This window comes from Canis lupus, chromosome 37 (genome assembly GCF_048164855.1).
Source record: "Canis lupus baileyi chromosome 37, mCanLup2.hap1, whole genome shotgun sequence".
Lineage (NCBI taxonomy): Eukaryota > Metazoa > Chordata > Mammalia > Carnivora > Canidae > Canis > Canis lupus.
This window is the reverse complement of record NC_132874.1, coordinates 16,346,746-16,371,004: the sequence shown is the minus strand read 5'-3', so window position 1 is coordinate 16,371,004 and position 24,259 is coordinate 16,346,746. Positions and strand designations below refer to the sequence as shown.

At 52.1% G+C, this 24,259-nt stretch overlaps 1 protein-coding gene and 1 long non-coding RNA gene across 8 annotated transcripts; one reads left to right on the top strand and one right to left on the bottom strand.

The window, feature by feature from the left end:
* Positions 1 to 455: 455 nt before the first annotated feature.
* TFAP2A (transcription factor AP-2 alpha) lies at positions 456 to 23,557 on the bottom strand. Of its 6 annotated transcripts, none has more exons than XM_072814299.1 (8): positions 23,332 to 23,553; positions 14,025 to 14,082; positions 13,648 to 13,885; positions 10,414 to 10,465; positions 8,280 to 8,511; positions 6,264 to 6,382; positions 4,204 to 4,345; positions 456 to 2,190 (listed from the first exon to the last, which is right to left on the bottom strand). In XM_072814299.1, exons 1-8 carry the CDS (start codon positions 23,402 to 23,404, stop codon positions 1,902 to 1,904), a joined length of 1,203 nt encoding a protein of 400 aa, XP_072670400.1. In that variant the 5' UTR covers positions 23,405 to 23,553; the 3' UTR covers positions 456 to 1,901. The 6 variants fall into 6 exon arrangements, with proteins under 6 accessions (XP_072670400.1, XP_072670401.1, XP_072670398.1 ...); XM_072814300.1 differs by lacking the exon at positions 23,332 to 23,553 and adding an exon at positions 15,060 to 15,085 and having other exon boundaries at positions 14,029 to 14,082; XM_072814297.1 differs by having other exon boundaries at positions 13,648 to 14,082; positions 23,332 to 23,557.
* Positions 17,407 to 20,400, top strand: LOC140626479 (uncharacterized). Of its 2 annotated transcripts, XR_012025657.1 has the most exons (3): positions 17,407 to 17,787; positions 18,672 to 18,946; positions 19,179 to 20,400. It is a non-coding gene; the product is annotated as an uncharacterized lncRNA (long non-coding RNA). The 2 variants fall into 2 exon arrangements; XR_012025656.1 differs by having other exon boundaries at positions 17,407 to 18,946.
* Positions 23,558 to 24,259: the final 702 nt, after the last annotated feature.

Here is a 24,259-nt window from a genome sequence, read left to right as displayed (position 1 = left end):
GTTCTCCATCTTCCTTGTCATCCTTAACGTTTGGTTCTGAAGGTTTTATACTGTGGTTTCCAAAACACAAACGAAAACCTAAAGGATCAACATAAATAAAATAAAACTTTATTTTTAATAATAAAATTAATGTTTCTAGTAAGGAAAAGATAGTATGTCATTCCTTTAGCAGTACAAACAATCTTTTATCCAAAAGAATACATTGGGTTTTATTGTGTCATTTGTCTGAATACAGACTCAGTGGAATATCTAAATGATACCCTGCTCTGAACTCCAAGTTGAAAGTAAGTTTTTATTATACTTGAGGGAAACAATGGGTTCAGCTGCTTATTGCAAGGAGCAATTGCCAAGGGAGAGTTAAACTCAATTACTGTAACCATACTGAATAAAAAATACTGCCAAGAACAAAAATACGCCTGGGTAAAGACAGCCACTGAATAAAAAAAAAATCGACATAAAGCGTATCAAATATTTATTTATCTGGGTAACAAAGGACTATGATACATTGACAGGCATGGAAACTACTGCCAGCACAACTCAATACAATACAACTAGAACTGCTTCCAAAATGGCCAGTGAAAATACAGAATACCAGGTGGTCCCAAATGTTTGAAGTTCTTTGAACAAAAAGAGAGAGAAAGAGAGAGACGAGTGGGGGGGGGGATCCCTTACCCTTGGTTTAAAGACAATACTCATTTATTGCTCAAATGATGCTTTCAAGGGACGACAGTGGGATAAAATGAACTTTTTTTTTTTTTCTCCCCACCATACATAGAAGGGTTATCAAACCACTCGAGTTTAAAAATCTTTCCGGGGTCCAAGATCACTTTTTTCTTTCACTTCAATGAAAAGCTAAATGTAATACTAATTATATATAAAATTTTATTTTACTTTTTTTTTATTTTATTCGTTCAGCTGTTTCATTGTCGCCTTTAACATGCTACAACAGGGCTAAATTCATGAATCCCAGAGGGGAAAAAAAAATGAAAATCCCCCAAACCTTGAATTTCTAAAGAAGTACCATAAACCACATGAAGAACTAAGAGGGAAGATTCAAAACCCACTAAACAAGAGGTAAACGAGATCACCAGATAAATAAAAAAAAAAGAGGCTTAAAACAGACTCACCATATTTACAATTCCCATTAAATTACACATAAATAAATATATACAGAGACGTGAACACTGATTCCCTTATATAACTGTGAATCGTGTTGCCAGAGAAAGTTCAAGTTGGTCGCTTTACCTTGAAGAGGAAAAACTTCTACAACTGAAGACATGACATGGAGCTTCGTGTATTTGTGTTCAAGTTTATTCACAATACTGATAAAAATGTCATTTTTCCTTTTCGCCTTTTTTTTTTTCTTTTTTAGTATGGCTACAATCTGAACTGAAGTGTGGAAGGGAAGGTGATGATTCAGTCCCATGAAGCTCATATAATCTTTTTTTAAAATTTTTATGTAATTTTTTTTTTTTTTTTTTTTAGAAAAAAAAACCGTTTTCCATCTTTTTGTGGCGGTAGTCGTTGTGGAGTGGTCCTTGGGTTTTTTTTTGTTTTGTTTTGTTTTCTTTAAAAAAAAAAAAAACTTGGTTCACAAACTTGGACAGAACTTTTCTTGGCTGGCTTCACGGCCTGTTCTGTTCTCTTAGGCTCCACAGGAGGGCAAAGGGGAGTCGGTGCCGACGGGGAGGTCGAGGCAGGGGCTGTCCCGCGGATGGTGGAGGGAGTCCCCCAGCGCTGGGGGACCGAGGGCTCGGTGGCGGCGGCGGCGGTGGCGGCGGCAGCAGCAGCAGCAGCGGGTGGGGAGGTGCCGACCCCGGGCTGTCACCTGCCTGCTCTGGTCGGTGGGTTGGAGGCCGGGCGGGTGGGCTCTGGCCGGGGCGGGGTGGAGGGGGGCGGCCTCACTTTCTGTGTTTCTCCTCTTTGTCACTGCTTTTGGCGCTGTTGTCCGTGTGGCTGTTAGGGTTGTTGCTGAGGTACATTTTGTCCATGGCTTTGAGGGCCTCGGTGAGATAGTTCTGCAGGGCCGTGACCGCGGCGCACACCGCGGGGCTGCCGAAGCCGTGCGAGATGAGGTTGAAATGGGTCAAGCAGCTCTGGATGCCCGGCTCCAGGATGGGGTTGGGCCTCGAGTTCCCCAGGGGGGATCGGTCCTGAGCCAGCAGGTCGGTGAACTCTTTGCATATCTGTCTGCAGCACAAGGGAGGCAGAGAGAGAGGAGGGGAGGGGGAGGAGGGGGGGGGCAGAGAGAGAGAGAGTTGAGGCTCCCCTGTGGGCAGCACCAGCAGCAAAGAGAAGAGCTTTCTCCCTGCAGTGGCCTACACCGGAACCGGGGAGCCCTGACCAGACCAGAGGCCCCAGACAGGGACTTGGGGGCTGGCCACATGTTGAAAGGCCCAGACACCCCTGGGGGCGGGGGGCACCGAGACATGGCTCTTTCCTTCCACGCAGGCCTTCCTACCTTCCCAAGTATCTCGCCCCACTCCTCACCGCTCAGCTACACCTCACTGCTAGCCCCCTCCTCTCTCACTCACACCAAACACCCCTGACACAGAAAAAGATTTCACACATTTAGAGGAGAAACAAAGGAGGAGAGGGAGAAGGAGTCAGAAACACCAGCATCTCGCCATGGCCAAAAGCATGCAGCCAGCAGCTGTCCTGTTCAAAGTGTTACAAAGACCCTCATCCTGCTCTCTTCTAGGGAGATCTCAGTTGGCGGGATGAAATCTCTGCTCATTCGCCTTCAAACCAGGTGGGATGCAGACAGAAAGGCAAACTCTTCTTGGGATTATTTTGCCTTTTAAAAAAAGGCACAAAAAACCTGTTACTTGGGGACAATTCAGATTGGGAGAGAGAGAGAGAGAGAGAGCTAGCAAGCAAGGGGCAGAGGGAGAGGGATCGAGGGAATCTTAAGCAGGCTCCAGGCCTCAGCCAGAAGCAGGGCTCGATCTCGATCTCAGGACCCTGAGATCTTAACCTGAGCTGAAAGACAGAGTGGGACACTTAACTGAGCTGCCCAGGCGCTCCTCAGGCTGATTTTTGAGAAGAAATACACACTTCAATGTCAATTTCCCATTCCAGCTCTTCTCTCTCTCTCTCTCTCTCTCTCTCTCTCTCTCTCTCTCCTAGGGAAACTGTGAATATGGGTGTGCTTAGGAAGCTAGGGGAAGAGGGAAAGTTGAAATCTCAGAAAAAGTCTTGAAAAGTCAGAAACACAGACAGGGGAGGCCTGTGCCCTGGAAGCTGTCTCAGAGTCTGGGAAGCAAGGACTGGCTGGGGCCTTCCTGAGGCAGGAGCAGCCTGGAGGGGGTGGGGGTGTTGGTATGAGGTGGGTAGGGAGGAGGGAGAGTGGGAGTACTGGCAGGCTGCCCACTGCAAGGCCAGCTGATGTCCCCAGGCCAGAAACTGTCCCGCCTAAGGCCTCAGCCTCTGCCCCTGGGTTCCAAGCCCTCCTGTGACATCGACTTTGATAATTAAGGGCTTCCAAACAAGCCTTTTAATTTCCAGAAAACATATCAAAACAGTCATTTTCTTTTCACACACCACCTGGAGAAGCCTATTCAGCCCAAGCACTGATGGGAATATAACTTGGGCCATTTTGAAACCTATTTGACATCTCGCCTGTAGGCTAAAACTTGTGGGCCGTGTGTGTGTGTGTGTGTGTGTGTGTGTGTGTGTGTGTATGACTTTCCAGGAGGGAGGGGAAAGGAAGGCAAGAAATGGGATAAGGGATTAAGGTTGAAACTAGGACAACTTCTGGCTTGCACATTTTGCAGGCCACTGCTTAATCCTTGCCCTCGAAGAACATATTGATAGGAGACAAAAAGTGATACAGGCAAGCCTGTTACCCACCTACGGACTCGATGCTGGTCTTTCTAAAACAACATAGTCACCAATCCACACTCAGCACCAGATCCCCACAATACTCCACCCCCATGCACACTAATTTTTTTTTTTTTTTAACTGAGAAGGTGGAGCAGAAGAGAGGATAAGGGATGGAAACACACCACCAACCCCACCTCCACCTCTCCTTTAACATAGAGTGTGGATTCTAAAATTGTGTTGTTCACTTCGATTATTCACAACAAAGCTAATTAGCACCAAACGAAGAGGGGAGAAAAGTGAGACCAGAAATGATTTTGACTTTTGTTTCTCTTGACAGTAAGACACAGAGACCCCAGAGAGGTAAGGTAAATGCCTTACTTTGTAGCCAGGAGCATGTTTTTTCTTGTCACTTGCTCATTGGGATCGGAATGTTGTCGGTTGAGAAATTCAGCTACTGCTTTGGCAGGAAATTCGGTTTCGCACACGTACCCAAAGTCCCTGGCTAGGTGGACGGCTTCTCCTGGCAGGAGGCGAACGCAAGAGAATGAAAAGAGTTGAGGTCAGATTTTCCTCCCCACTCGCTTATTTTCTTAACCCAGATGTTGAAGAAAACACAAACTACTTGTTTTCTCGTTTCAGGCATTTTATTTCCTTTCCTGTAGAATCTGGCAGATGAATTTATCAAGGGAAAAAAAAAATGGTCACTTGTCCTAGAAGGCCAAGAAAATTTGAAAATGTAGATCCCATCCACCACCCTCCAGTCCCATCCCCCACCCAAGGACATTTCCCCAACTTCTCTTTTAAAACGTCCCTTGTATTCCAACCTCACACCTATCAACACGTTCATAAATGATATTCATAATTACTCGTTGAGCTTTTCTGCAAGGGAACCACTAAAGGTTTACATTTTAACTTGATCGCATATAATTATCTGTTCATCCAAACCGATTAACCAAGAGGATTTGAGGGTCACTCCACTGAGTCTGTCTGTGTTGTTGATTTTCGAATCTTTGGTTTTAATTTCCTGAACCAGTTGGTTTTTACTGCAGGGCTTCCTGCCATTAGCTCCAGCTCCGGAAAAACGCATGCGCCAATTAGAGCATCAAAGCCCTCTCTGCAGAGCTTGTTTCCATAAAATGGAGCGGATCACAAACAATAACAGTTCTCCAGAAACTGCCTCCCTGCTACAGGACTCAACCCCCAAGCTCATGCACACTCTCACACTACACCCGAAGCCACTACTACCGTTTCCTTTGCGCATAATTCTTTGGGGGCATGGAGAGTGGGTTCTGTATGCAACTGATGTGATTTTTGATGTAAAGCTACTGTAGTTGAGTTTCTGGCACCAAACAACTGCTTATTGTCTGACTGTTATGTTATCATCTTTAACATTTACACATGCCTCGTAGGATTCCTCCTCAAGTTTAGGGTTCTCAACTTTTTTTTTTTTTTTTTAGTTCTTTAGGAAGCTGGAACTCAAATCAGTTGTAGGGTATCTCCTCAAACGTAAGATGTAAATGAGATAAAACGCCTTCTCTAAATAGAAATGGTAGTTTTGACATCTACCTGATAATTTAAGTGTCTTTTTTTTTTTTAACCTATTGGCATAAGACATTTCCAACACAACACAAAGGAAAATGCAGGACAGCTTATACATTCGTTCCAACACATCTAAACTTCAGCTAATTTAGTATCAGAAAAAGTTAACAGGAATCTAGAGGAAGCAGGAATGTGACTGGATTCTGGTGACAGTGTATCTAGAGCATGGAGTGAGAACAGGGGTAGCTTTTGTTTTGAAGGATTGGGAAGCTTGTGTGTGTGTGTGTGTGTGTGTGTGTGTGTTAAAACTGCCATGAGAAACTTTTTGCAATGCTTCTATTTCTTTTTTTCTTTCCTGGCCAAACAATCCAAAATCTAAAATTGCTCACTTTTCTTCCCCTCCACTAGGGAAGCACAATTAAATAAGAGATAAGGGAGCATATGTTTGGAAAACAAAAAACCTAAAAGGGCATATAACCCTGAGCTTTCAGGACGGTCTTAAATCAGGATGCAGGTCAAAGATTCCCAAATTAATTCAGGAAGTAATGGTCACGCATTTCTCAAACGCAGATGTCAGAATAGCTTAAGTGATTTACTGCTGAGCTCTGTAGAGGAGACAGGAACTTGGAGAATATGCAGTTCTTAAATTTTCACTTTGTTTAGGTCAGGACTGGGCTAGGGAGTTGTAATTTTGTGGCAAAGGAGAAGAAGAAAGGAGGACAGGAGTAAGTGCAAATAGTTTTTTCACATGCAAGGATTCTGTTCACTTCCAGCTCTATTCTATGGAAAAAAATGAAACTGCCCAATCGACACAAAATACAACCAAACATCTAGCCACTAAGTATTATCCATTTTCCCAGAAGACAGTTCCCTTCTTGTTAGCAAGTGGACTCGCTTACCCTCCACTAGTGATGTGAGCAGGGTGACATTGGCAGCTTTACGTCTCCCTGCTGGCAGATTTAATCCTATTTTGTCCAGTTTTTCTCTTAAAGATCTTCCTCCATTTTTAGACTTCGCCCTGTTTCACAAATATATGCAAGAAACGGATTTAGAAAACATTGGGTTGCTCTGTGTCACGTTATAGTCATTTTGACAACTTCCTAACATGTGCTTTTTAAAATTAAGAATCATAGCCCCGAGACACTTAAGGGAGGGAAACCTAGGAAGGAGCGGTACAGGAAGATCATAGGAGACAGATGCTAAACTGTAAAGCACCCCCTGTGCTCAGTTATTATTGCAGCTATTGGTGGCAGGTTGGAAGGTTTTGATTTCACAACTCTCTAAAGAAGAACCACAAACAAACAAACACAGTTCCCATCTCTAGGGTTTGAGGCATTTTTGAGTTCAACTGATTACTGTATATTTTCCCTGTTGTTACAATCACACAAATCCCAATGGGGTCTTTAAATTGTCTTTGCAAGAACCGCTGTTAGGTTGTTCAGAGTAACCAAAGTTATCATCGCTCTCACGTTTCTTGCTCTGGCTCTAGCCCCAATGGGAAATTCATTTTACCAACTGTTTACATGCCACGTCACTAGCCTAACTGGAAATGTCACACGCGGGTATCAGGCTTTAAAAATTCTCACTGACTTCAGAAACAATGGTGGTTCTAAATAGATGTCTAAATAGGCTCCCATCATCAGAAAGTGGTTAAGATAAATTGTTTAAATAAAACAGCAAATTAATTAATTTCAGATTTTATTCCCAACCCAAGTGCTCTTTAATTGTGTGGATTAGATTATACTCCCCTAGGTAAACAGTCTCCAATATTGGGGATGGGGGAAGGGGAGGAAAAAGCAGAGGCCGCATTCAGATCCGTGCCAGAGAAAGATGACAAGAGGAACCAAAATGACGGTGAAGGAGGAGAAAGAAGAGATCAGAAAAGCTGATGTTAAAGCCTTCCAAAAATAGTTTTACAGGCTTTGTGTGGGATGTGCCCATCAGAGCGGGACTGTGAGCCCATAGATGCATAGATGCACTGATGTGACGTTCTTGGTCTAGGTTCTTATTTTGGAAAAAAAAAAAAGAAAAAAGAAAGAAAGAAAGAAAAGATCACCTGGGAAAGTTCAAGCCAACAGCCACCACTCGCAGCGCTGGGTGGAACCCCAGGTGGACGAAGTCCCAGGAAGGGAGAAACCTGCCCTGAGGGAAGGTGCTTCACCTAGCATCCCCTTATCAAATCTTATCGATGACACGGATCATTGCGACCTCGCAGAGGTGAGCTGTGCATCCCTGGCCACGTATGGAACATGCACTCGTGGGGAACGGCCACACCGGGTGCACGTGAACGAGACCTGCGGGCCGCCCGGGGCACGGCGCCTCCGGCCAGGGCGACGCTGATGGGGCGGGGAGGACGGGGAGGACGGGGAGGGCGGCCGGCCGCACACCGAGCCACCGTCTTCCACCTACGCCCTGTTCCAGGGACGGTGGGGGGCCGCCGGAGAGCCGGGCAAAGTGAGGCACCTGAGACAAAGTTTCCCAGGGCTTGCAAGGTGCGCGCCAGAAGCAAAAAGGCGGCTGCACGGCGCCCCGCCGCTGCAGCAGCCGGGACTGAACCCGCGGCGCGGTGAGCTGCGCGTGCGCGCGGGGAGTCTGGCGCGGGGGGGGGCGGGGGGCGGGGGGGGCGCGGAGGGCTCCGGGCGCGTGCGCGCGCGGCGGCGGCCCCGGGCGCGCGCGGGGCGGTACGGAGAGCGCAGGCGCGCGCCGCCTGACCCCGCCCCCAGCTCCCACCCACCCGGCTCTACGCCCTCGGCCCCGCCCCTTTTCTCCTCCCGCGAAGGGAGGGCGGCGGCGCGGCGCGAGGCCCGTGGCGCGGCCGCCCAGGCGCAGGCGCAGTGTGTCCCCGGGCGGGGCGGGGCGGGGCGGGGCGCGGAGGGCAGGGCGAGCGGGGCGAGCGGGGCGGCGCCGGGCCTCACCTCCGCAGCACTCCGCCCAGCAGCGAAGCGTTGAGACACTCGGGCGGCGAGAGGCGCCGCTGCACTTCCGCCACCGTGACCTTGTACTTCGAGGTGGAGCTGAGCAGCGAGAGGCGACCCGGAACTGAACAGAAGACCTCGTTGGGGTTCACGACGCCGCCGAAGAGGTTGTCCTTGTTTATGGGGATGGCGGAGACGGCGTTGCTGTTGGACTTGGACAGGGACACGGGGCCTGCGGAGACACACGGGGCAGCGGCGCGTGGGCGTCGGGGTCCCGCCCCCGCCCCCCGCCAGGCCCGCAGGGGTGCTGTCTGGAGCCGGCGCTGGACTCGTGACCCTCCGGGCTCTCCTCCGAGCAGAGCGGGCCCAGGCGAGGTGCTGCCGCTCGGGCTCCGGGGGCAGCGCTGCGCACTGCGGTTGCACCCCGAGAGCAGGCTCCGCGTACCGGGGAGTCTGGGGGGCGGGGCGGGCGGGGTTAGTGCCGGGGACCAGCCGCCCCCAGGCCTCTAGTAAACGGCTCCGAGGTCACAGGGCCCCGCGGCCTGTCCGGGAGCCCAAGGCAGCCCACCCGGAGGCGGTGGCTTCTCCTGCCACACCCCACACGCGCCCCATCCTCTGGACAAACCGGCCCTGCCCTGCGCTTAGCCTTAAAAAAAAAAAAAAAAGAAAGGATCCCGACTTTTCGGAAATCCATTCCAAAGCCCCATCTTGGACTGGGAGAGGAAAAAGGACAAACAGGCTCAGCGTGGGTACTAGCAAGACGCCCTTTTGTTGAGCAAATAGTTAATACCCTTGTCTTAAGCGGCTTCAATGGGAAAGGGAGAGGATATATATTTTTGCTAGTTAAAATCCTCCAGCTCGTCATTGTCGCGCCCCCCCCCACCCCCCGCCCCGTGCGCAGGGAAAAAAGAAAAAAAAAATTCCAGGCCCAGCAGAAAGTGCACTACCTACCATGTTGCATTTCTCAACAACCCAACGTAATTCAGATGCATTCACAACCATTTAAGGGACTGGATGCATTTGTATTTTTAAAATTCCACAAGGAGACATATATAATAATATGCATACATTCTCCTCAGTACTCCTCCCTCCTTAATGGGGGATATTCTAGACGTATGGGGAGGTGGGGGGGCTCTAGGTTTTGGATAGATCACTTGTGACATTAATAGCTCTGGGGAGGCTAATAGAGACAATAGGAGTTAAACGAACTCTTGAGAGATTACTAATAAAAGAGCCAATTATCATGTCGACTTGGAAAGAGCATCTCTTAAGATTTATCCCTCGCACATCCAATTTGACGTGACAAAGACTTCACAGATGCAAAAACGAAACTTTAAACTAACAATATACTGATTGGGGTTAGAAATGAGAACAGTTTTATATAGCATCGTCCCTCTGGTGGTGCCTAGAATCCTGAAATGTAACGTTGCCACCGTAACAACAACAAAAAAAGCTGCTGTGAATAGCATTTAATCCAGTGAACTTTATTTCTACTCACTAGACACAATACAAATGACAAATCCATCCAAATTACTTGACACTCTTCAGAAACAATTTCGGCTCCCGAACAATTACGCTAACAATGCTGACAATCTTCAAGATGCTAATTTTAACCAAAAGCCAAATTTTTGTTAACCTAATTCACAAAGTTTAAAAACCCTTAAACGGCTAATGAGAAATTAAATTGAGGAACACGAAAGTTTTTTTTTTCCTCTCTTCCTCTGCTAAGGCATGTTAATAAAAGACACAACTGCTCTTAGAGTAACGTTGAATTATTTGCACTGTTGTAGCGTTATACACTTCTTAACACTCATACAACGGATTAGCTAAACTATTAAAACCATTACAAAATTGAAATGCCACTTCCGAATCAGTTCAGCTATTACACATTGCATGTGTTTGTCCAGAAACTAAACTAAATTCAATGGTCAAATCATGAACAAAGCTAGCCTGTTGCCATTACTAGCATACTGAAAGCCGATCATTTAAGCATTGCTGTTCCATGCCATCTATTTGCTAATTCTGAGCCTTTAGGAAATCCTATTTGAAAAAAATAAATACAGCTCTGCAAGTTCTTTTTAAATAGCACTATGCCTGTAAGGACATGCCTGGAATGTAGAAGGAAATGGCTTACCTTTCTTAATTACAGTTTGATCTGGGATGTTAATACCCGGGTCTTCTACGTGCTGCAACAAAAGGATACACATGGATGTAAGTGTATAATCAAAACAAAAGGAAATGAATATTCCATGCAAGATGGGGGGAGGGGAAGGTGTAGAGTCCAAATCTCCCCCTCCCGGTATAGTGACATTTATATATAAACATCTCATCTTGGCTTATTGGAATTTGAGGCTTTGGAACTCAAGAGGTTTCACTGCACACCCACGGCCAATTTCTCCTCCCCCAGCAAATAATCCATGTTTGAAGGAGCTGGGGGTGGGGAATAAAACTTTCTTTGGAAATTAAACCAAGTTTTGGAGCACCTAATCTTTCTCACAAAGTCAGTTCAACCTTTAAAAATGCACCTAGCTTTAGTTTGGCGCCTCGGCGGCTTCGGACTTTAGCGATTCCCAGTGTTCAGGCAGCAAAAGCCAGGGAAACACAATAGAAATGACAGAGGCGGGAGTAGCAGGGGAGGGTTGTAAACGTTTTGGGTAATGCGATAAAAAGCAAATGCATATACACACCCTCACTTATGGAAAACTAAAAATAAATTTTAAAGAAGACTACTGCCTAAACTGGGTTATCAGAAAGGAATATGAAAACGATGAAAAACCAAAACAAAACAAAAAACCATTGAGGGTTTTTTTTTCCCCCCTGTTGTCCAGCAGCGGATTTGTTGGTGTGGTTTTTTTTTTTTCTTTTTTTCTTCTCCCCCCCTCAACCTTTTTTTTTTTTTTTTTTTACAGATGGGTGGGTATACGTGTGTGCTAGAGTCAAAACGTGATTAGAAAGTAAAATGAAATCATGTTTTCTAATGCAGAAACTGACAGGCAATATAATGTCTGGCTGTGTTTACAAATTAGCACCAGGGCTGCTGAGATAGAAGATTTCGCAATCGTTACCAAACACAGGCATTACCATTTAAAAAACTATTACTTCCTTCTCTAGTCTTTGTCCAACAATAATACTGATTCGAACATTTTCCATTCTGTCTTGGATTTATGCTCCTGTTAATTGTGCCTGATTGCAATGATTCCGGGTGGATGGTACTAAGTTGCTTTATTACAGGTTTTATTATACTCAATGCTCTCATTTGTAACTTGCCTAAAGTGCTTCTGGATTTAAGTATAATTAAATTGAGAAATGTTCAGAAATGACTACTGCTGCAGTTCTTGTGTTTTAACTATATGGGGAAATATGATCCCTTTATGCATGCACCCTAAACCCATAAAGTAAATGTAGTGTGGCATAATACTTTTATTTGTGTTATTTCTAGACCTTGTCCATACAGAGAAGACTGTTAAGTTTAAAACCCCACTGAGATATTAATGATTAAATAATTTTCACCATCAGTTTGATTTTCTTAAATATTTAGCAGTCATTCTTATTAAAGGTTAACTGTTGCAGCAATGGGAAAATTGAAAACAACCCTTTTCCTGACCCAAATTCCTTTGAAAGAATTTTTTTTCTTAATAGGTGGGGGAGGGTGGGGAAGAGCAGCAACTGGGTTTCCCTGTTTTTATTTGATCTTTTGGTTAATTTCTCCTACTGACTAGTTTCGCCACAAAGAGGGACTATACAGGTGTTAAGAATTCACACCAGCCACTTTGGAATTTTTGCAAAGTAGACCAATTCTAATTCACAGTGATTCCAAAAGGCTGCAATGCATTTTGCAATTCAAATATTTCCAAAGAGCAGGCTAGGAAAAAGGATTCAGAGACTCCTTGGGAAGGGGAAATGATCACAACTTCCAGGTTTGCCTTTTAATTTCTTTTTCTCAACTACTGCTCCTCCCATTTTACTTCCCAAGAAATGCCCTGTTTAGTATCAGTTTCCAAAAACATTTATGAACACACACACACACACACACACACACACAATGCTTACTAAACCCCACAATGGGTCAAGTGCCTACTTTCCTGCTTTCCATGCAAGGCTGCTAAACATAACCAACAAATTTCCATGATTAACTGGGCCAAATGAGCGCCGTAATAAATTTTCTATTTTCCTATGTAACTTAAATAATGTTTTAAATTCACCAAGCGAGCAGGTAAGTTCATCTGACCATTTTCTTTGCAATCTAATGCAGTAATCATTAAACTGTCAACGGACATATTGCTGCAATATTTGATGCACTAATTTGAAATAGCATTTTAGTAAAAATCACATCCAGATACATTTCCTCTCCAAAGAAAAGCAGCATTAACAGAGCCTTTACAGCTTTAATAAAATTATTGGCTCATTCTAATTCCATTTCAGGAAGGTTGTGAGGAAATCATAAATACGTAGAACTGAAACAGAGATGCTGGTTTAAATTTAATTTCAGAAAGTATTTTCAAATTATCAATAGCCTGGTTTACATTGTAAATAGTACATGTGCTAATACCATGCTTATTCAGAAATCGTTTTAAACTGCATTTATTGATAACTGAATTAGAACTCAAATAATGTATTGCCCAATAGTCTCAAAACATTTAATTTAATATGGGGTGTAGCAGGTTCTGATAGGAGTTGGGAACCCAGCTAATGATTTATGAGGTCAGCACTTAGCACCCCTAGGAGGAGAAGAAGGCTGCATTTTAATGTCCCTCTGCTCCGATTTGCTGCTCACTATTCTTTAATCAGGATAGGGTACACACATTAACTTTTTAGATAATCACTAGTGCTTATGAAATCCGGTAAAAAAAAAAACAACATTTTTACGTATGTCGTTCACACTTTATTTTAAACTGCTAGGGTGTCCAATGAGCTCTTTTGGTGGAATTTAACATCTTTTTCAGGACAGGCAGGAATCCCCACGCCAGACTCGGCGGTGGAATCAGATCCTCTCCCAATCGAAACAGTTTACTGTCGTGGCGAGGGGCAGATATTGTTAATGGTGACATTCGTCTGATTTATTTCTATGCCGGTGGAAATGGTAATGCAGGCATTGTTCGAAGGAGCTGCAGGAACCATTGTTCTAGGGCTATAACTCTCAACTACTTTTTGATTTTTTTTTTTTTTAAATTCGGTCTCTTATGTGGATCCTCAAAGTGTCCGCCCCCCACCCCCACCCCCCCAAAACAAGATAATGAAAATGAGATTTCGAACAGGTAGATGCCACGGAGGGAAACCCGGCCCCGCAGGCTGTGCGTCCCGATTATCCGCTCCCGGGTGGGTGCGCAGGGGCCGCGTCCCCCCTGGCACCGCCCGCGCGGCCTCTTACCGGGACGTCCTCGATGGCGTGAGGTAAGGAGTGGATCGGGAGGTCTCCGAGCCCTGAGCTAAGCCCGTGTGGGCCGTGCAGGAGGTCTTCGTGTCGCCGGTAGTCCCTGCGAGGATCCAGGCCCGAAAGCTGGTGGGGCAGCCCCCGGTGAGTGTGCAGGAGCCCAGACTCCTGGCTCTGCCTCTGGCCGGGCCAGCCCGGGTGCTGCGGCTGCGGCTGGGCGTGCAGGGGGTTCAGGCTGTAGGGGTCGTTGACGTGGGAGTAAGGATCTTGCGACTGGGGGTAGATAGGCTGGTAGGGCGGGGGGAAGTAAGGGGGCTGGAAGTCAGCATTGGGGGTGTGGGACAGCGGCGGGGCGCTCGTGTAGGGAGATTGACCTACAGTGCCCAGCTGGGGCAACCGCGCCGTCCCGTTGCTGGTGCCGTCGTGGCGGTCCTAAGAGAGAGAGGGACAGAGAGGGAGAAAGGGGGGGAAAGAACAAGAAATCAGGCGTCGAGTTACAGCTGTCCACTCCAAACCCACTCCCCAGGACTGCGTGGGAAACCGCTCATTCCCGTCGGCAGGCCGCCGAAAGACACCAGCTCTAAGTTACTCATTTCCGAAAACACCCCACAAATGCATAGGGGCTCTTCCAAAAACGCAGGGAATCAGATCGTGCAAACGTAAGGGCGCAAGAAGCTCGGGCTTAGGCGTTTCTTTCAAAGTGTGTGTGTGTGTTGGGGGGGGGGGGGAGAGATAGAAAAAGGCCTCCCAGAACACAGCCCGTTAAAAGCAGCGTGAAACCTCCCTTTAGCAAAATTAAAATTCCTGCTAAATATTAAACAGCAGAAGCGGCCTTTTCTTTCTCCCCTGGATTTGAACCTGCCAGCAACTGCGTTATTGTTTACCCTTGTTCCATTTATTTGGAGGTGGGGGGGGGGGGTAAAAAAGCACACACGTTCAAAGACTATTACCATTTCATGACTATTTAAATAGAAACATTTCGTAGAGGGGCTGTAACGAAAGCACGCGTTTAAATTACCAGCTTAGAGAAGGTTTTAAGTGCAGGATGGGGTTCTGTGTTTTTCGCTTCCTCAGTTAGGAGCCTGTTCTCGACAGGGTCGATTTATGGTACGGATGGGGAGAGGGGAGGACCGCAAGGCAAGGTTTAAAATAGAAAGATTCAGCCTTATTGGGTTTAAAAGGGAGAGGGGCACCCCCGGGGCGGAGGCTCCCGCCCCTTGCACCCCAGCCCCAAAGGGCAGAAGAAAACGCCTCACTTTAGGTGCCTCTACTGCAATTCGCTTGCAAAACAAGCGAACCGAGTGGATTCCAGGGAGTGCGAACCCTCGGAGGTTCAGCCCTGGCCCCGAGGGTAAGGGACACCCCGGGCCGCATTTTCCCCTCCCCCGCGGATGGATTAAGCATCAAACCTTGAGAACATCTCAGGAACAAGTGAAGACGCAAGGAAATAAGGATGAACGTGGCGAGGAACACGCCTGGGGAAGTAGCGGCGAGGTAAGGTCTGCGCGCCGGGAGAGAGAGGTCGAGCGGGGGCGGGGGGTGGGGGTGGGGGTGGGTGGGTGGGGGTAATGCATTCGATTTAAGAATGAAAAAAGCGAAAGAAAAGAGGCAAGAGAGAAATGCACATCGAAAGGGGGGGTGCCCTAAAGGAAACCTGGGCGCGAAACCCGAGGTTGCGGGCAGCTCCGCTGCACCAGGTTTCCGGAAGAGAATTCCTAAGGAAACGGGGATAGGGGTGGGGGTGGGACTCACCATAGCTGAAAAACTGTGAACTAACATCTGCGAAGAGTCTGGGGTAACGAGTCAGGGTGGAAAAAAAACAAGCAAGCCTGGAGAGCCCGGCTGCCCCGCCGCCCGAGCGCGCCCCACACAAAAGGCGCCGAGAGCCCCGCGCCACCCAGGACTCCGGTCACGGCGCAGACGCTCCCCCGAGCGCTGGAGCCCCGCTCTGGTCCATCCGAACTTGAACCACCGATTCGAGCGGCGCCTTCAGCTGGTCGAACCCACGGTCTCTATCCTGCCGTGGTGGCTTAGGATTCAAAGTTCCTTAAAAAAAAAAAAAAAAAAAAAAGACCCCCCCCCCCCAAAAAAAAGGAAAAAAGAAAAAAAAAGTGTGTGTGTGTCTGTGTGTGTGCGCGCGCGCGTGTTCCTTATTCCGTGTCTCCCCTCTTTTCTTAGCGGCGGCTTCGCTTGAGCTTCTAATAACCGCGCTGGGCAGCGTTCCTGGAGCCTCCTAATAGCAGATATTCATGACTATTAATATTACACGAATACTTAATAAGGGAAGAATGCCTGGAAATCGAGCGTGAAGCGGAGAGGCAACTCGCGCCGGAGCCGGCTCTCAATGCAGTCCATTGACGGGAGCCTCAGTGTAGCAAATCGGAGGTGGGGAGAGGGAGCGCGAGAGACAAAAAGCTGGCGAGAGAGGGAGCGGGCGAGCGCGCGGGGGGCCGCGGCGCGGCGTCTGGCGAATCACAGGGAAGGGGCAACATTTTAAAAGGTTGCAGGGCATGCAAAAGTGAAAGAGAAAGAGGGAGAGAGGGAAACCGAGGGAGAGAGCGCAGAGAGGGAGAATGTGTGTGCGTGCGCGTGTGAGAAAGAAAGTGTGGGTGAGAGAGAGGAGCCCGGAGTGGGGAGAGGGGAGGGAGGGAAGGAGGGAGAGCCCGAGAGGAGGAAGGGAGGGAGGGAAAGAGGGAGGGAGGGAGGGAGGGAGGGAGGGGGAGGGGGCCGAGCCGGAGCGCACGCAGGGGGAGGCCGCGGGGGAGGGGCGGGGGAGGGGGAGAGGAAGCGAGCGAGGACAATCAGACCTAAAAGGCTGGGGCAGACCTCGGGATGCCGTGGGGGCCGCGCGTCGCGCGCAGGAGCCGCCGGGGCCCGCGTCCGGGCATTCATCGGGCTCTCGGCGCGGGCGGTGCTGCCCTGCCCGCTGCGGCCGCGGGCTCCTGCGCTGCGCAGCCGGGCCTGGGGCTCGGGGTTCGGCTGCCCGCCGCCGCGCCGCTCCTCCATGGCCCGGCGCCCCCCCGCCCCCCTCCAGCCCCGGACCGCCCGGGCCGTCCGCTCCGCGGCAGCTGCCGCCCCGCCCTGGGCTCTCGGGGGCAGGGGCTCGGGGAGGGGGAGCCGGGACGCGGCCCGGGGCGCGCGGAGACGCTCGGCGGCCCAGCCCGGGCGCCGCTGGCACGGGCTCCCGGCTCCCGGCTCCCGGCTCCCGGCGCAAACCCGTCCGACTGGCTGGGCCACTCCCGCCCGACGCCCCCCCACCCCCCCACCCCCGTGACACGGCTCGCTCTCTCCCTGCGCCGCTGGGCTCCGCCGCTGCCGGTCCGCCTGCTGGGTTGTCAGGACACGCGGCACCTCGCCTCCTGCGTGTCCCTGCAGAGCCCCGGCGTAATTAGACAGCCCCGAGCCGGCTCGGAAACCCGAAATCCCTGCTCCGGCGCTCGCCGCCGCAAAGTTGTTGAAACAGCCCTCCCTCTGTTCCCTCTCTCCGCCTCGCTTACACACACATTCACACGCGCCCCCACAGGGCCCCTCGAGTTCCTCACCTCCCACCTAGGTCTCCCAGGCGCCCCGAGCCGCGCGGAGGTCGGGACCCCGCCCGCCCAGGGCTCGGCGCCCGCAGCTGGGTTCCAGCCTCCGCGAGGGTGACGTGCCCGAGCCTCGGGCCACAGCGCCGGCGGGGACAGTGCGCCCTCGGAGACGGAGGAGCTCCCTCGGACCCGTTCGCAGAGCCCTCCCACCCCACCCCCCACCCCTCGCCCCCGCCACGGGCCTCAAAACAAAGCGGCTGGTGCGCCCTGGGGTCCCTGCGCCCCGCACCGCGCACGCGGGAGGAGCCCCCAGGGCAGCGTCGGTCCCCGCGGGGTGTCACCCCGTGCCCCTTGGGGTGAGGGGAGGGCGGAAAGGAAGAGCCCGGGAAAGGAGAAAGATTTAAAATAGTCGGCGGAGAGGAGAGGGGGCAGGGAACCGGGGACACAGCGTTCGCACAAACCCCGGTTCTGATTTCAAGTGAAGACAAGACCCACGCTGCTGCGCCCGCGCAGACCTCTGCTCCACACATTGCCAGCTCCAAAGGCCAAATTCAAAGAAAAGAACGGAAAAAGAAAAAAAAAAATAGCGAAAGCCGGGACTACCACCTATGTAGGTAACCCTCGGCCGCGGGCCCCCTCCCCCTCCCGTGACTCCGCGGCTCATTTCAGCGGGGGCTGCGAGGGAGCCCGGGGCCGCGGCGGCCAGGCCGGCTCCCAGCGCCTCCCGCGGGCGGGCCGGCGGTGCTGGGGCTTCCCCGGCGTGCCCCCGAGAAGCCGGGCTCCGGAGACCCCGGGTTTGCAAATGGGCTCCAACGAGGCGCGCTCCATCCGCGCGCCCGAGGTCGTGTGCCGCCCGGCCAGGATTCCCACGGTCACGCAGCCGACCGCCGGGCGCCTGCAGGGGCTGAAGCCCGGGGACCCGGCGGGCAGGCGGCTCCACGCGGTGCAGCCCTCCCACCTCCGCTCCAGGGGATGCTCTCGGAGTGTCCCTCAGAGGGAGACGCTGCTCAGAACTTCCTCAGTAGCACAGAGCGAGCCCCGCAGCAATTTGGGAGAGGGGTGCCTCCAAACTGAACCCGAACACTGGGAGGTGCGACCCAGCTCAGACTGAAGTGTGCGAGGGGGGGCCCTTCTCCAAACGGAAAAGAGCCTCCCTTTTTAGGAAGAGGGGAGGGGGACGATAGGAAGCAAAGAATGAATAAATGAAGGAATAGTAAAGATCGGAAGTTACGGAGGAAAAAAAGGGGGTCTTCTCTTTGCTTTCTCTTCCTGGTGATTCGCCCCCCCCCCCCCAATCTCGCTGGAGAGACACGCAGGGTGCACAGACGCGTGCCCAATTGCCAGCAACTGCTTCCAAACCCCATGCTCGTGTCTTCGCTTCACTCTTAGGCAGACCCCCAAACTGGCCAGAAAAAAAAAGGGGGGGGGGTAGTGGGACACGAGCTTCGAAGGAGAGAAATGAAAGAAGACAGCGTCCACATCCTTCCTCTCCAGCTTCTCCCCTGCGTTCTTCGGGCAAATTGGAGAGGCGGGCGCTGCGCTGGGGAAAGTTTGTCCCACCCGCATTTCGCAGCTGGCTGCGAGCGGAGGAGGAGGAGGAGCGGGAAAGCAGAGCTCGGAGCCTGCGGCCGCAGGGAGAGCCAGCGCCGCGCTTACCTCGCAGTCCTCGTACTTGATATTATCCGTCAGTTTCCAAAGCATTTTCATGGATCGGCGTGAACGGATTTGCCCCCTTCTCCGCCTCGCACCCAAGTGGAGCTACTCTCTGGGTAAGCGCAAAGTGCGGGCTGCCGGCGGTGAGCGCAGGAGGAGGAGGAGGAGGGCGAGGAGGAGGAGGAGGAGGAGGGCGAGGAGGAGGAGGAGGAGGGCAAAGAGGAGGAGGAGGAGGAGGAGGAGGAGGGCGAGGAGGAGGAGGGTGAGGAGGAGGAGGCGAGAAGGGAAAGAGCTCCTGTGTGCGCTCGGAGATCTCCCTCTAATGGTAGAAACTTTTCCCTTTTCCAGCTCTTTACCAACAGCCTAATCGCCTCATTAGCATATCAACAATAGTCCAATTGCTCGCCAGCACCGCAGTCTGCGGCCGGCCGCTCCGACCCAGGTATAAAGGCCTCTCCGAGCCGCGAACTTGCTCCTAGAGCGCACGCCCGCCTGCGAGCCGACGAAATCTCCCCTGAGACCTGCCGTGCGCCCCGGCCCCGGCCACCCCCGGTCCCCGCCGCCGCGCCATTCCACCCCAGTCCTCTCCCTCTCCGTCTCCTCCTCCAGGGAGATGCCATCCGCAAGGGCCCGGCGCTGTGCAGGGTCCGCGCCGCTGCGCCTGGGGCCCGCCTTTCAGCACCTCTCCCTCACCCCTGCCCGCGCTAACCGCGCTGTCCTTTCGGCCCCGTCCAATTTTATTAGAAATTATTATCCCTTTCGCAATTAAATATAATCATCAAACCGAGACCGGCAAAGTCACTCCAGGATTTTTGCCCAACAAGAGATCGCCTCCGCTCGCTGCAGCCACCACCTCGGGCCGCAGCGCCTTGGGAGTTTTATTGGCTTTGCTCTTCCCACCCCCCCACCCCAATCCACCCCCCCTCCCAGGTTGAAGATTTTGCCAAACGGCTCCAGTCGCTCGGCTGGGGTTTGCGATCCTTTAATTGGCCGCGTGTAAAATAAAAATTGTACCCTAAAGAGGTTAGTTGACAGCTCCAGGGGTTAAGTGATTTTCCTCTCGTTTGTATGAAGCCAGGGCTGACTGATAATTCAACGTGGTGTTTGGGCTAAGGGTTTCCTAGGTGCGATGTGGACAAAATACAGAACTCCTGTGGAGACTCACAGCCGCTCCTGGAGTTGTGCCGAAGTAACCGACATGTGTGCTCCGTGTCATGCATGCATCAAAATAAATCGCTGGGAACCAACTCTTCGCTGCGCTAATCTGCTCCAGTTTTCCCAAGATCCCCCTTTTTAATTAAAGCAGGGAGAGTTCCTTCATGATTTGGTGATGTTACTAAAGCGGGCGCGCTGGCGGCGCAGTGCCCGGCTGAGGCGGAACCGGAGGCCCCGGGGCCACCTCCTAGTCCAGATTGGCCAGTCCAGGCTTTTCCGCTCCACGCAGGGACCTGCTCGCCCCAGCGGGGATTGATATATATATATTTTTTCCTTCTTTTAGTGAATTGTTTTAAAGAAGAAATTATAAAGAAAGACGAGGTGTAATCCTTTGAAATACAGAGTAATTAATTTATCTGGCTGAGCTGCTCATTTGTACTCCGTATAAAAGTTTTTGTGTGGCTTTCTCCCTCCTGAATACTGCAAACGCACCAACGTGGGTCTGCCTCAGAGCTGCTCTGGTAACGACTTTTAGTTCCATCTAGGCCTGGTTTTGTTTTTTGTTTTTTTTGTTTTTTTTGGTTTTTTTTTTTTTGCAAATCTCCAGGCCTCCCAGGTCTCCATAGCATGTCCTTGCAGAAGGGTAAAGGCTGTTGCAAACCCGAGCATTTCTTAACAGGTGGAAGGAAGGCAAGATGAGGGAGAACCACCTTCCCTCACCCCCCACTCACCCCCCATTTGCAGAAGGGCAATTCTCCTTCCGGACGACCACAGCCAATTCTCCCAGCCAGGCAGAGTAGGCCAGAGGCCCTCCCAAAAGTTAGGAAAAGGACTGGAGCTAGAAGGGGGACTTAGAGCATAAGGGACACCCTCCCTGGGGCACTCCCTACACTCCTTTTTCCCCACCTGAACACTAACACAGTTCTTTGGCTGAACACAGCCCGGGGGTTAGGCACCCCGCTCTACCCGGAAAACAGTCAACTTCCAGTGCTCTCACCACTCACCCTGAAGGGCAGCCCCGGGGCCCTCCGCCCAACACAGTGGCTTGAAGTCCGGAGATGGGCCGCCGCGAGCATTTACACCTTCGCAGCCAGCGGCCACAGCCGCAGAGCGTGATCTGTAGGCCAAATCCCAGGCCTGGGAGCATGGGATTTTTGCACCCTCAGACGTCGCCACAGTGTGCTTAAGGGAACTTCGAGTTTCGCTTTCTTTCAGCTTGTGGGCTGGGAAAGGCATTCAAGGCTCATCATCTTCTCCACCCACCCCCATCCCCCTTGCTGACCAGCACCCTGCAGATTTCTGGCTCCACACCCGCCAGGGCCGCTAAACTGTTGTTGTATTCCTGCCGAGGGTGCCTTTGAGGTGCAGATTGCGGCCTGCGGGCTCTGCGCCATAGTCCGGAGTTCTGGGCATTGAAGAAAGGCCCAGGCGAGCAGACCCCAGAGCCAGCCAGGCTGCGTTTCTGGGAATGTCATTACCACGACAAGTCTCTTCATTGCATGTCAATGCTCTGTCCCCACCAGCACCCCGGGACGGTAGCGCCAGGCCTGGGGATAGAGGTCGGGGGTCCAGGCCTGAAGTGGGGGCGTGGAGAGGGCGTTGGAGGGAAAAATGTATATCAGTGTGAGACAGAGACACAGAGAGAAACAAAGAGACAGTAAGAGGCCTGAATGACTATTTTCTCTGGTTGTCACCACTCAGTGGGACCCAAGAGCCCCACAGGCCAAGCCTGAAGGATCCAGTCCCTCTAGGCCCCAAATCCACATGCCCCACCCGAGAGGCAGGCTTCCCACCGCTTGCCAAACTGTGAGCTCTCAGGAGCCAGGCCCAGGGTTCACTCCTTTCCCCCTTGGGCCAGAATCTCACTGCTTCCCAACTGTAGGCCCTTGGGAGGCTCAGACCCAGTACGATCCTGTGCTGCTGGTGCCTTCTCAGACCCAAGGAGTTCTGCTGCGACGTCCACTCAGTTTGTGGAGATAACTGCAAAGATCTAAGCCAAAGACCTTACCCAGTCTACACTTTCCAGAGACCAGAGGGGAGAAGGGCCCTGAGGCTGACCAGGGCGGTGGAGGGGAAAGGTACAGATCCCCGACATCTGTGGTTGGTGTGGGATCTGCATCCTTAAACCACAAAGTCACTCTGACTTTGGGGGTGAAGTTGTATTTTAGTGAGGTTTCACCGGGAGGAGAGGTATAAAAGAACTTAGGGCTAATAAAAATAAGAAGTACAAGGAGAGAAATAAAAACTGCAAGATGATTTCCTTTCCCCGACTCCAAAGAACGTAGTGAAGACCAGCCTTCTCGGAACTTTACTTCTAATGGCACAAGAGACAAGAAAAAGAACCCCCACCCAGAAAGAGCAGAGCCTCAACTTCTCCCCGTATTCAGTTCAAATCGCCCTGCAGGCTTTTAGGCTCACAGAATCTCACCCTAACCAGGCCTCACTTGGCCAGGGGTGTGGGGGGAAAAGAGGGCCCAGCCATTCCCATTATACAATCAGCCACCCAGGAGAGGCTCTTCCCCTCACCGGCCTTGCCAGAGCTTCCCTGGTTTCCGCAGGGAAAATGTCTGGAAGCTACGAGAGGGCCAGGAGAATGCTCCCGGGGCCCGGGTGGGCCCAGGACTCCAGGAAGGCAGGATCAAGGGCCCAGTTGGCCTTGTGGTACCCGCGGCCTAAGCAAGGCCGAGTAGGGCAGACGTCGGTTTCGGCGAATTTCGGACCTGCCCTATCAACCCGCCGTTCACCCCTCATCCAGTCACCCCAACCTACAGCCCAAGCGGCGAAAACTGGCTTCACGACTCGCGCGGACCGAGCGAGACGCTAAACTTTGTGCAAACTCCTGTAAGTATTTCCCCCAGAGAACATTCTCGCGCGGGCGCGACCCGTCCATCCGGACCCCTTTCCGTTCTCCAAACCTCGGAGACAGCGAGGGAGACAGGTGCACCAGAAGCCCACCCCCCGCGTCGCCCCGGGGTCGAGGGCCAGAACCGAGGCGTGCGCAGCCGAGCGCCTTCCTTACCGCGCCCCGCGCCCTTCCCCCTCCCGAATTAGTCATCCACCCGGTTTCCACTGGGGGCGGGGGGACTGGAGGGCCGCAGCGCCAGCCGCAGGTGACCCCCGGGGCCACCTGTGGAGCGTGCGCCGGCCTTTCCGCAGCTCGGGCCGCCGGCCGCGCCGGGTGTCCCTGCCCTCCTCCTCCCCGGGGAACACTCCGGGCGCTGCCAGGCGCGCCGCGCTGCGACTCTCCTGCCCCGGGCCAAGGCTCTCCCTCTCCGCCTCCCCCTCCCGGCCCCCTCCCCCGCTCCACCCCCGCCCACTTCACCCCAGCCGAGGCAAACCCCCGTACCTGCCAGTCCCCCATTTTGGCAAGTATGGACATCGCTGCTCGGCGCTCCTGGCGACGGGTCCCCGCCGGGCATGGGCTGTAGGGCTCGGCCGGGCCCGCTCCCTGGAATCGCTTAGGCAAATCCTCCTTTTTTACCTGCTCACCAACATCTCACCTGGTCATAAAGAGCTGGGTTGCTACCTGCCGACGCATGCGCGCTGGCCCAGGAATTCGCTCCGCCAGCCCTAGTCCCAGCGCCTCGCGGAGCTGACCTGGGAAGTGATGGATTTATAGCCGCGGCAATCTCGCCATCAGCTCCGGCTTTTCCCAACAGCCCCAACCCGCTTTCCCGGTCAGTCCCTGACCGGAGAACCGAGGCAGACCGCCTGCCGGGGTGTGCAGGGCGCGATGCGAGTGTGAGTGGGTGTATTTTCTCACTCGAGCAATGGGGGCATCTAGGCGCTCTGCCCTGGACTCTCCTCCCTCCTCGGAACTTTGGGGCTGGGAGAGTCTCCACCCCGAGGTGGGGAGGACGGGGCGGGGGTGGGGATGGGGTGGGGGAAGAGAGCAGGGCCGGGAGATTGGGCCCGACCCCGTAGGTCCCGCACACCTGGATGCAGGCGGTAGCGCCAGGTCGTGGTCCTGGCCTCCCTCCCCACTGGCCCACGGGGCTCAGGACACCCCGGCCCCCGCGGATCCGAGTCTGCACCCCCCAGGGCTGCTTCAGCGTCCGAGCCCAGACCAAAGTGTTTCTCAGTAGGTGAAAACGTTCGCGATTCTGTTTCATTTCTGGCTTCTAGGTTTTTAGTCTCCTCCCACCGCGCGCGCACACACACACACACACACTCTTGCACACTCGTACACTTACACTTCTATTTAAGGTGAGCCCCTCCCCCACTCCTCTCTGGCTTCCCAGCTTTATCTTTATCTTTTCCAATAACAACTTTTT